Raw genomic sequence first — 13,320 nt, 5'->3', positions numbered from 1 at the left:
GTTACCCCAGTGAGACCCATTCATACTTCTGATCTCCAAAACTGTATAATATATTTGTGTTGTTTTAAGTTTGAGGTAATTTGTTATGGAAGTATAGAAAATTAATATATCATCCAAATGTAAATAGCTTACCCTGTAGAACAAAACACCTGAAGGGAGTTTAAGAACCTTCAAGAAATATTGATCAATTCATTATTTAACTCATACTAGTGAATTTCAACAATGATTACACTTTGCTTCAAGGAAATTTCAATCTTAAAACTAATAAATTTGAACTGAAAAAAAAAACTATGCCCGTTAAATTGTACTGTCATTCTTTTAATGAAGTTTGAGAACAAAGAAAATGTCACAGAGTGATATGGGGTTTTGATCTGGTACAGGGCACAAGAAACATTTATCAACTGAAAATATTTTTACAGCCCCCAAACAGATTACTTACAAATATTTGCAAAGTTCATTCTTATGAGATTCATGTAGTTTTTGTACTTGATATAGCAGTTTACTGAGATAGAGAATTAAAATAGAGGGTTTTTTTATTAGAAAATCAATAGTACATAATATATTCAATAGGAAAGTGGAGATATTTTTATTCCCAGGTAATTGTAACATGCAGCCTCTCTTTATTCTCTCTACTTCTACTTCGTTCTCTCTGTGTCACTCTAATATGCTTATCTCCTGAATTCTCTCTGTGCATTTTTCCTCCTCTGTGTCTATCTGTGCCATGGCTTCTGGTGTCATTTCTTCTATTTTGCTCGTCACTGGGACTTCGCTGAGGCCGTTTTCTTATTTCGGTTTGCTTGTAACTACTGTGACTTCTGCTCCGGCTTCTCCTGCTCCTCTCATTTCTTTCAGGTCCTCTCTTCTCTGGGCTGTAGTCATGACTTCTGGACTTCTTGACAGACTCAGAATGGCTCCATTTGCTAGTCTCCCCAGAACTTTCTTGTTTTAAAAACCTAGGCTTTTCCTTAGCTTTTTCCTTGTTACTGTGACTGCTAGGAAGTTCTTCATAAAGTTTTCTCTTTTTAGACTTGTCCTTTTCTTCAAAATCACTGTTGCTATTCCTTGAACTTTTGTTTTTCTTTCTTTTTTTCTTTTGTGGGTTTTTTTCTTTGTTGTCACTCTCACTGCTGCTTTCTGAAGTCTCGCTAGAGGATGAGGAGGAGGAAGAAGAGGAGGAAGAGGAAGAGGAGGAGGATTTGTTTTTATGTTTTTTGTGTTTACTTCTGCTCTTCTGAAGCTTTTTCTTCTTTCTATCTCTTTTCTTTTTCTTTTTCTTCTCAAGTCGATCTAATTTCCTGTTATTGGCAAAAAATAGTCACCAACTATGTAAAAATAGTCCTTTCATCGCCAATTACAAAATTTTGAATAGACAATATATTTTCTTAGAAGCTATTAAAAGTTGCTTTCAAATATAAACATATTCTTTACTTTATTAAATGACATCTCATTTTCTTCCTTTTAAATTATTCAAGTCACATATACATTAAGTTTAAATTTTAAAAATTAAATGCATTAAGCCAATTTTCTCTTAATACTCTGCATAACAGTCATCACTTTTTTAAAAAATTCTTAATCAGAATTTAAAATTATGTAACACTCTAAATAATGGTCATCTTGACCTAAAGAAAGGTTTGTAACATTCATTAATTGGACCTATAGCAAACTATATAGCTATAATCAGATAAAAATTAATTTTATGTATTGGGTTGTTGGAAAAGTCATGACGTATTTTTTCTGTTTTTCGTTGTAAAAATGCATCATGACTTTTCCGACAACCCAATATATACTATTTTAAACTATGGAAATATTAATCAGTATTAACATTTTCAAAATTCAACAGCATATTCTCCAGAAATTCTGAATGAGAATACATTTTACATTTTTTTATACTCTGTTTTTGGTTATATAAAATAAAATCATCACATACTAGTTTTCAACAATTGTTTAGATTTATAAGTAATTAGGGCAATTCTATTAAGACATTCTGAATTTCTAAAGAGTACTTCACACTCTTAGAAGAGTAACTTGTTTACATATGTTTGAATTACTCTGAAATTAAAATGTCTTCACTGGATTCTGTCCAGCCATTCTCAAAACTATACACTGAAACATCATGAGCTCCCTCTATTGGACTCAGCAGACATTTCTTGGATTCTTTAATCCAGAGGTAGTGTGTTTAGTAAGATTCATATTTACCTTAACTGTTGATAAGATCTTACAAAATATAAAAAGAGCAATATATGGCTAATAATATTTTCTAAGAACAAACTGTAAAGATATACAGAAATCTGTAACAAGTAAAACCTACAAATAAATCTATTTTCAAATTAAATGTTCTGAAAACTGCAATGTTTTTTGCATTATAATTTGGGTATATAATCTTACATTCATTTTCATATTACTGAAAGACAAATTTGTATTACCATAGCTGAAGAATGAATCATTAAATAGATGTGATGTATAGTTTAAGTACCTCTAAGGATCAGAGTTGAATATGATACTAAGATGAAACACACACAAAAAAGTAGGTGAATCCATTAAAAATATACTTTTTAATTACCTGAGAAGTTTCTGTTTTTGTTTGGTTGTTAGTGACTTTAAAAATTCGACTTCTGGATCTTCTTCACCCTCACTTGCAACATATTCCTGAGGCAACAAAGATCATTAAATTGCTAGATTGCAGGACAAGTTAGTTATCAAACAGGAAAGAAAACATTTGCAAATAAGAAATTTTGTATTAGGGACACAATATAGATGAGTGCGACATTTTAGATTAGAAAGTGAGGGGGGGAATTAAAATTTTTTTTGTAGTCTATGGTTAAGGAGGATCATTTATGCATTTTAGAGGTTAAGATGACAGCTTTGCCAGCATTAACAAACTTATTAGGAGGAGGATGATAGAGAAACTTAGATAAAGTTTTATAGTATGGCTTCTTTCTATCTCTTGAGTTTGAATAAATACTTGAGGGTTTAAATATGTTATTTTAAATTTAATGAAATATTAAATATTAAAACCAAGATGATCAACTTTTCGGGAAGGTGAAAACATCCACAATTTTGGCCTTTATAAATTCAACAGTACATTATCAAATATATGATTAGCAAATACATATCAAATGTATTAAATAGTACAAATATATGATTATATACAAACAATTCCTAGCAAAAAGTTTGAAAAGTAATGCGCCTCTTTTTAGAGCAGCACAAGTTAATGCCAATGGTAGTCTGGGCTTTAGAGTCAGTTCTGCCTGGAAACAGCCACATGACCTTAAGGAAATCACTTAACTTTTCCAGGTTCCAGTTTCCTCATTAAATAAAATAAATGGTTTGCATTAGGCTATCTACAACCCTTTAAGCTCAACCATTTTCTGGATCTATGTAGTTAAATAAATTAACGTTTAAAATATTTTCAATTATTTTAGGCATTTTCTTTTATACACTACTTCTCATTGGTTCTATTTAATGTCACTTCAGGGGTAAGTTAGCAGGAAGGAAAAAAACCTTATCACCAGTTCAGGTAGGTATTTCATCCACATAAACCCAGAGGAGCAGTTTCATTTATTAAAATATAGGTTTAAAAACAATTTCTCATTTATGCTAAAATAATAAAGAAGCAAATCAAAATAAATTTTAGGCATTTTCTTTGCTCTATCTTGCTTTCCTATGGATATATGCATATTGGAAAACATTAAGTAGCAATTCACAAGCAATCACATTTAGATTTATAGACATTTTCAGCTTACTGATAAAAAGATCATTACCTGTGATGGATCATTTGCGGTCAAGTTCCTCCCCAGTACATTTCGTTTCAGTGCAAACCCACTGTTTCTCATCTCCGCTATTAGCTCCGAGGGGTGCATCGATGGCCCTGTTCACAAAAATCACAGTTTGAATGTATCATTTATATCTCTCTACCTTTTTTGGACTCCACAGTAGGAATGCAGTTGAAGCTTTGTTAAGTAAAATCACAGCTAAATCAACTCAATAATCTTCTGCTGAGCAAATAATCAGATATGATTTTCTAAAACAGCAGTCTGGAGATTCAGAATAGAAAATAATTGCATTTTTCTTTACGTGCTAGGGGATTCTCTTCTTATGTAACTTTGTCATATTGAAAAAGATACATTTAGATGTTATCTGCTTGGCAGTTTTTAGTATAAAATCAAAGTAAAATGATAAAAAACTACAATTAAACTTTTAGTAGTTATTTTCTTAGTAAGAATTCAATTTAAAGGAGATACTTTTAAAGGTACATGAGCAACTTATTATATTCCAGTTTCCAATTCAAAATTCCTCACCCTCATTTATCAAATACCAATACTGAATATATTACCATGCGTTTGCTAATTATCAACAAAACACACATACACACATATGCTATGGGTATGGTTACTTTAAGTACTTTAGTTAATCTCTCTCTCTCTCTCTCTCTCTCTTTCACACACACACATACACACACACACACACACACACACGTATCTCCAGAGTTTGAAATTTCTAGTTATTAGTGTGAGGTTGGTGACAAGCAATTTAGGTTGGCTATAGGTGTGTATGTGTTATATTTTTCACAAGATGCTGTTTCCACTTTTGCAAAATCCCAAATTGAAAAGAGAGCTATTTTTAGTTGCATAGTATATACTAAAGATAAATATGGACTAAAGATAGATATAATTAAAATAACCAATTTTTTAAATATCTGAGCCATTCCCTCAAACATTATTAGGTTTACATAAGGTAGGAGACTCTTTTTCTTTCATATATTCCAGTTTCATTTTGTTTCCCCTGCAGTTAGCAAATGACAGTTCATGGAAGCTATTTACAGTTTCTGGTTTAAATCATCTACACTGGCTTAAATGGACTGTGCTGGGCCATTTATCTGAAATGTAAGGAAAAATAAGACAATTCCTCCCAACAAATTCATAAGGGAGGTAGGGGATAGAGAAACAGCTAGAAAATGGTTTTCTAGTTTGTTGATTAAATACTTCATCTATTTCTTTTTCTTCTCACTGCTTTACTGGTCTTTTACCACTTATTTGCATGTTTACCTACATATTACCATTGAAAACAAAAGGCAATAAAATTCAAATATGTTCACTTGTCTGTAGCATCTTTGGTAATAATTTTGGTTGGAAAAGTTCAGGTGTAGGTTAATATCTTTTACTGGACTCTATGGGCTTTACTACTCTATTCATACTACTAAGAGCAACTTAAAGTTGGCACTAGGTATTGGAGATAATAGGAAACAAATTGCCTATTATTGGACTATGGAAAGCAATTAATAATGTGATGCTTTAATTTATTGGGGAAAAAAGCCTTACTTAGTTGAAACAAAACAAGCAAAAACACCATAAAGCAGCATCTTATTTTATTTTAAAATATAAGATTTCTGATTTTTTTTAATATAAGATACTTAATTCCTATGGATTACTTTAATGACCTTTTTATTATTCAATTTGGTTGATAATATTGATAATAAAACCTTAAATAAAAGTTGAATTTTAAATATTAATACTGGTTTGCCTCTAAGTGGCATAGAAGTGCTCATAAATAGTAATTAATAGTTTTAAATTAATTAGAAAATGTTCACTTTGGTGGCTTCTCAAATTTCACATGTAAAAACATAATTTTATAAAGTACAAAATGTCTTTTCTAAAGTGTCAAAACTACATTTCCTAGTTAACAACTGTTTTAGATGTCAAATGAATTTAGAAAGCAGACATGCTAAGAATCAGGATAGAAACCGCTCCAGTAAAGAGTCAAGGAGCTTGGCCATTATGAGGAGATGTTACTAATTCCATCAGTTTTCATCTAAAGATGGGTGATTTCAAATAAGATGTTTTGGAAAACATGCTTTTTACATTTTCATTACAGTACTTTCAACTACTTCAAGAAAATGATCTTTCCCCAATCTGAGATTATACAGATTATGAAATAAACATTACTCTTGTAGCGTTTATATTTCTCCAAAACCTCAACTGAACTCTGTGTATATGCTCTGAATATACACTGTACTTCCACATTTTAAGACAGTGCTTAGAAGAGGTACCTGACAAATAGTACCCAATAAATACTAACTTATTATTTTTGCCAGTAGCTATAAAACTTTTGATTTTATGATATATTCTTCATAATTAAAAAATACTCTAAGTAGTAACATTTTTCAAAATCTAGTCTTATTCATATACTTTTGTACTTTAAGCCTTCTTCTATTATCAAAATTTCTGGGTTTGGAAGATGTGACAACTCAGGTTTAATTAAGATATATTTAGCAGGGTGTCTTTATAGCTTCATGCTATTGTGACAATGGCTATGTACAGTTAAATTGACAGAAATGACTCCTGCTTTCTGAGAACTCAAAATTTAGTTGAAATAATAGAATATGTAGATATGTTGAAAAAAAACTACAAATGTGTAAATTACTACTTTTATGTATGGTACCCTAATACTTTAAATTACAGATGGAGTTGGGAGCTCAAGAGTAGTTGGTTTACTCTTTAAATTGCTATGGCAGAATAATTCTAGATAATTCAGAAAAAGGGGACTTATTTTAAAATGTAGATTTGTGAGGGCTCCTTTCTAGATCCTTTCATTCAGGCTGGGTTAAGCAGCCATAGTAGGAAAACCAAAGTACCTACAAAAACAAGTCCACTGAAGAAACTGTTTTTAACACTCATTAATTGGGAAACTTTGTTGTGATATGGTTAAGCATCAAAAGTACTGATTGTAACTATGGTATTTAGTGCTATGTCTGGATTAGACCCAGGCTATTTTTTATTAGAAAAATACCATGAAATCAATGTCTCAGGAAAAAAAAAATTCCCAGAAGGTGAATTATGCTGTACAAAGTTATGTTTGTAAAGGGTTTAATCTTTAATCTATTCATTGACAGTATTCATTTTTATAGAACAAAGCAGAAGCAATGGAAGGTAAAAAATGTTCTGTAGTAAAATAGGTATTTTTATCAGAAAATAATATGGGAAATCAAAAGTTCTGACCATTAGGCTATATTGGCAACATCACAATTAGAGGACAGCAGTCCCAGGTGAATCCCAGAAATGGCACAGGAGGAACGCTAATGCTGAAAGCAGACGCTTTTGTGTTTCCCTGCTAGCACTAGGTCCATCTGCTCTTCCTAAGGACAGATATATCTTCCATTCAAAGTTCATAATTTCTTTCAAACGAAGAATTACCCTCTACAGTTTTACAGTATTTGGTGGGAGAAGAGAGGGCACTAAGTTGTAGGTTAGGTAAGGCTACTAGAAATGCCTTCCCCTCCTTCCCCCAAATTTAAAGCAATTTAATTTATAGGACACTACTGTTTGCTGAAACTGAGATTCCTAAAGTGAATATAGTTTTGTTTGCTATTACAGTGGTGATCAATTTTTTCCCTTCTCATTGTGTGTGTATTCTAATAACTTTATATTATGGAAAATTTCCAACCTAGAGTAAATAATGTAATGAACCCTATGTACTCATCACACAGCTTCAATAATTATCAATGTTTTGCCATTCTTGTTTTATCTATTACCTCCAACTTTCTTTTTTATAGAGTATTTTAAGTGAAATCTCAAGATATATAAATATCTAACAAATAAGGACTGTTTCTTAAAAATAAACCCCTAACATCTTTATTACACCTATCAATACTGACGGTTTTAAAATACCATTTAATATCCAGTCAACATTCAGGTTTCCCCAATTGTCTCAAAAGTATCTTTTTATAGTTGGTTTGTTCAGATCAGGATCCAAACAAGGTCCAAATACTGCATTTGGTTCATATATCTCATAAGTCTTTTTTTTTTTTTAAACTGACGTATAATTGACACATATCTTAAGTCTCTTAACCTAAGAAAGTTTAGCCACCTTCTCCCCTTCCTTCTTATTAATTTCATTTGTTGAAGAAACCATGTCATTTGTCCTGTTCTGAATAGTGATGTCATTTAATACAGTCTTCTATCCCTTATGCTTCCTATAGTTAGAGCTAGAGACTTATAATTAAATTATTTTGGTATTTTTTACACCACATACTTTGGGGGAATACATGGAGTCTCATAAAGTCTGAAGTGAGGAAATGACACCTGACAAAAAAAACCACATTTCTGGCTAATGAACTAGACTAAGAAAAAGGCTGAGATTTCACCTGCTATGCTCCCGCCTTCACCATGTATTCATTGTAGTCATAGTAACAGTGGGATAACCTTAAAAATGTGTGTTTTTAAAATAACCCCCCCCAGACATTATCACAAATAAAATATATTATGATTCTTATTTCCATGGAAGTACAACCTTCTTTCCTTTTTTCTTTCCTCAAGTTAAATTGACTGAATCTAGTGAAAAAGTCACTCCCTGTCACTAACTGTAAAAAAGACACTTAGAGGTAGGAATTCTAGTACATGATCGAGAAAGATCTGTGTCTGGTGGGAATTATCAAGAATTACCTCACACGTGCATATGATACCTAATATTACCTAACCTTTTTGCTTATAAGAACGCTTATAGAAAGTTATCTTAAAAAAAGACTAAAAAAGGGAGCACAGTAGGAACATGCAGCACAAGTCCCAGCGAAAAAGCGAACAAAGCTATTAATAAAGTGTGTGGGTGATTTTTATTTATATAGATGAGAATGTTTTATGTATGATTTTCTAAAGGTTATGCAAGAACCAATTGTACTGAATTGTAATAAAGCTGCTCCATACTGGGAATTTTCCTGACATACTCCAGCTCGTCTTAGTGGAGGCTGGGAACAATAGGGTTTCTTATTGCCCTTATCCCAAGTTCACACTGAAGACAGCTAATTTGATCTCTATTAAAGCATACAATGCAAAGGAAAATTAAACATTCATTTTAGTCTATGTGTCTGGAAAATACACAAAAGCAAAGAGAGATGAAACTGCCCTTATTGTATGCTAGTAGAAAACACTTTATTAAAAACCACCTAGCTTTACAGAATTGATACAGCTAAAGACTTATATTTGATTACTTACATTTTCAACTTAACTTATATACAAATACTTCAATGACGACACACATAGATATAATAAAGTGAATTCATAGCTCTAGAGGACTAAGAAAAATTGTTTGTTATATGGTGATGGAGGGAGACCAGACTTTGGGTGGTAAGCACACGATGCAAGATATAGATGATGTAGTATAGAATCACACAGATGAACTTCTATAATGTTATTAACCAATATCACCCCAATAAATAAGAACATGTGTTGTGATGAACATGAAGTATTAGAAGTTAGTACTATGTTTTAAGCAAGTTATGAGAATATGAATGATCTTGAAAAGTTACACAACCTCAAAAATATTATGTTGAGTCAAAGAAGTCAGACACAAAAGAATATGAGCACATAGTGTATGATTCCATTTATATGAAGTTCATGAACAGGTAAAACTAATACATGGGATTAGAGATTAGAATAGTGGTTGTGGGTGCAGGAGGCCAACTTGGAAGGGACAGAGGGTATTTTCTAGGATGACTGAAATGGTCTATGCTCTGTATCTTGTTAGAGAAATTGGTTACATAGGTGCATACATTTGTCAAACTCAAACTCTCCACTTAAGACCAGTGTGTTTTACTTAAAAAAATAAAAGTTGCACATGATATTTTAAATCAGTCAACAGTAATTACTGAATGACTATGTTACTATAGATTCTTATTACATTTCTATATCATATCTCTAACTACGGAGAGAGTCCTGCATAGGGAATTTTAACCGTTTCGTCCCTAGTACTCATACAACTCAGAAATTGATTTTAAAAATCAGTATGTATTATTGAAGGCTTACTATTTTATCTCACTAAGTACCTGAGAGAGAAAGAATAAGAGAACTTGGGTTTCTTCCTTCAAGCCTATAATCTTTTGGGGAAAAATGGTTCATATGAAAGAACAGGAAAAATATAAATTATAGATTTGTTATAAGATATATTCAGAAGAGGATGATAAATAGTGATGTTCAGAATAGTTAGCAGAGCCTTTCCATTCACTCACTAAACTATTATTTACTAAGCATGTAGATTGTGCAAGGCATTGGGGATACAAAGATAAATAAGATACAGTTCCTATTTCAGAAAAGCTTATACTTGCCAGGAAAGAACTAGAAACTGAGTTTAATTTTCGAACTCTCACAGGATTTAGGAAAAGGTAAAAGTAGGGCATTCTAAGTAGTGGAACATGACGAAGGTTCATGTGAACTTCATTAGTTTGATTTGAGTAGAAGAATTAATATTTACTAGGAGGACTACATTTCATTCATTCTCCTTTCCCCAGGTAATCACTAGCTAATTTCCTTTACTTGAAGCTGGCAGACCTTGAGTAGATGGAATGATGTTAATAGGAAGTCATATAAAAGAGAGTTATGACTGTGATCTGAGAATCATAATACCTCTTTGAAATTATGGGAGGTCTAACCTCCACTAGCCCCACGTGCCTTTAACACATAGCAGAATTATTTACTGAAAAGAATAGGATTGCAATTAATTTGTTAATATCAATGGAATTTCAAGGCATAGCCATCTAACAACAAATTTAATCATGGAATTATAGTGCTTATAAATAGTCGAAATGACTTAACCGTTGGTAATCACTTAAAATAGCCAGAATTTAAAGTACTAATCAAGAGCATCATTTTGATCTTTGAAACACTCTGACTTGACAAGTTTACTGAATAATCTCTTTGGTAGGTCAATATTAGTTTTCAGCTAATTAGCTTTCTCATGCATTAAAAAAAGTTTTGGTTCCTGACTGATCAACTACATATTGTAAAGGAGAGAAGTGCCTAAATTCACTTCTTTATTGTGAAGTCAACCCTTTACTTGTTAGTTTTTAATATCTGCTTATTTTGGGAGTTTAACTTTAATGAGATTCTGATAACACAAATAGTTTTTCTGCAGTAGAATTATGTTGGAGGATTTAAAAAATTCTGCCATCAGATGCAGGGCTTTCTAGTTGCTATGCTGAGAGGATTCAGCTTCTTTAAGGAGTTGCATGAGGGAACTCCGTAACAGATTCAGGGGGATTTGCCAGAGGGCAACTAAGTTTACCACCTTTTTTCTACATAAAGTCCCTCCAGCATGCTTCCAGGTGTCTTTCTAGCAAAGCTTATGATCAGACAATTATTTTGTTAAATTTCCCAAACATGCTCTCAAGCAATAAAAATGCCTTCAACATGAAAGACTGATGAAAAGACGGAGGAGCAGCATGTGGGTGCTCTGTTACAGAACACTTCTATTAGTATAAAATTCTCCAAGAAAAATTAAATCAAGAGTTAGGGAAAATTAGGCAAGGAAAAGAACATTGACATGCAAACAAATCTTTGCAACAAGTGTAAAATAATTCTTTCCTCAATTTAAACTATTTATTCATTTTCGTATTGTTTAAACACACTAAAAGCTATGATGTAAACAAGACTGGATAGAGACACTTGAAACATTAAGTACCTATCATCATTGTGGCCATTTGTGGTGTTACTGGATCTCACAATGAGACGTAATAAAGAAAAAGAAATTTTGTACATGTCAAGATTATCTATCCAGTGATATCATTTGGTATTTGAAATTTACTTTTATTAAACATGTAAAATCACATTGAGTTAGTTCCAAATATTTTTTAAATTATAGCTAAGTTTTAAAAAATAGCAAAGTAAGTTTAAATATATGGTAACTTAAGCTTAAAAAACCAAAAGTCAAATAACTAGGACAATGTGAAACTAATGTTAACAAATCTGGACGCAATGTTTATTCACTTTTATGTTGCTTTTACAACTTTTGAGTTTACAATCCAATATATAGAAGGCTTGAAAGTCATTCCAACCTCATGATAAGAAAAAAGCTGGAAAAAGTGAAAAATCAACAAATCTTCTGAGATCTATTTAGGTCATCGGGCAAATGGCGACAGTTTACCAAGACCAGAAATTATCAGTGGAGCCAGCAACTGGTAGGATTACTTAAAGGATACCTGATTATTGTTGGAGACTGAGTAAGAGCTAGCTTGAGAGAGTAAAAACTCCCGGGGCCCAACCTTAATGGGACTCGCCACACTTCTGTGAGTTTTACTTCCAGGCGCCCTACCAGGTTCTCACTATGAACATCAAAGAACAATCCCCTTGTACTTACCTTCCAACAGTGGGAAGGGAAAAATAACCATTTTGAAATATGCCCAGAGCATTTTGTTGTCCTGAACAAATGCTAACCCTTAAGGGAAACTATTTTATCAGAGCCTAACCAACATGGGGAAAAAAAGCTGAGAAGTAGGGGAAAAACACTAAGGAGTACCTGTGAAGCTTACAGCCCAGGGGCACAGGCTCACTAAAAGAGTGAGACCTCGGCATAGGATTAGACTGCTTCCCCTCCCCCCATATTTTACCACCACATCAACAGGGATCCTGTATAATAACAACAAGGGATTACAACTGAAGGAAGACTCAGACTCTTAAAGGAGTCTCTAGGGAAACCCAAAGATAACAGGGAAGACAAAAACAAGGACACTAGAAGAAATTGTAGCCTCTGACATCTACAGCAACAAACAACAGTAAACCCAATCTAATTCCTAGCCAGATAAACATAAAACCTCATACTAAAGGCATATTTACCTCAGCTCCATCTACCTGATATGATACATCATGTCTGGCTTTCAACAAAAAATTCAGCAAGTATGCTAATAAGCAAAAACCACAGTCTGGACAGACAAAGCAAGCATCAGGATCAGACTCAGCTTTGAAGGAGATTCTGGAATTATCATATTGGGAATTTAAAATAACTAAGATAAATATGCTAAGGGTTCTAATGGAAAAAGTGGACAACATACAAGAACACATGGGTAATGTAAGCAGAGAGATGGAAACTCTAAGAAAGAATCTAAGGGAAATGCTAGAAATAAAAAATGCTAATAAAAATAAAAAATGCCTTTGATGAGCTCATCACTAGACTGGACATGGCTGAGGAAAGAATCAGTGAGCTTTAAGATATGTCAATAGAAACTTCCCAAACTAAAAAGCAAAGAAAAAGAAAATGGGAGAAAAAAAAAAAGGAAACCAGACTATTGAAGAACTGTGCGACAATTATAAAAGGTGTAACATACTAACAACAGGAATACCAGAAGGAGAAGAGAGAAAAGCATAGAAAAAATACTTGAAATAATAATGGCTGAAATTTCCCAAGACTAATGATAGATACCAAACCACAGATCCAGGAAGCTCAGAAAACACCAAGCAGAAAAACATAAAAAGCCTACACCTAGGAAATATCATATTTAAACTGCATAAAATCAAAGATGAAAAGAAAATCTTGAAAGATGCTGGGGGGGGCGATGAAAAG

At 32.6% G+C, this 13,320-nt stretch overlaps 1 protein-coding gene across 1 annotated transcript in view; it reads right to left on the bottom strand.

The window, feature by feature from the left end:
* Window positions 1–297: 297 nt before the first annotated feature.
* Window positions 298–13,320, bottom strand: part of CIRSR (corepressor of RBPJ and splicing regulator) — a 28,239-nt gene continuing 15,216 nt past the window's right edge. The window contains exons 8-10 of the mRNA XM_019653722.1: window positions 3,762–3,868; window positions 2,561–2,646; window positions 298–1,295 (exon numbers count right to left, since the gene is read on the bottom strand). Of these exons, the coding sequence (XP_019509267.1) occupies window positions 587–1,295; window positions 2,561–2,646; window positions 3,762–3,868 (902 nt within the window). The 3' untranslated portion in view covers window positions 298–586. The remainder of the gene's footprint in view (window positions 1,296–2,560; window positions 2,647–3,761; window positions 3,869–13,320) is intronic.

The sequence above is a fragment of the Hipposideros armiger genome, unplaced genomic scaffold, assembly GCF_001890085.2.
Source record: "Hipposideros armiger isolate ML-2016 unplaced genomic scaffold, ASM189008v1 scaffold_205, whole genome shotgun sequence".
Classification (NCBI taxonomy): domain Eukaryota; kingdom Metazoa; phylum Chordata; class Mammalia; order Chiroptera; family Hipposideridae; genus Hipposideros; species Hipposideros armiger.
The sequence above is the reverse complement of the archived record's forward strand: the minus strand, read 5'-3'. Positions and strand labels throughout refer to the sequence as shown.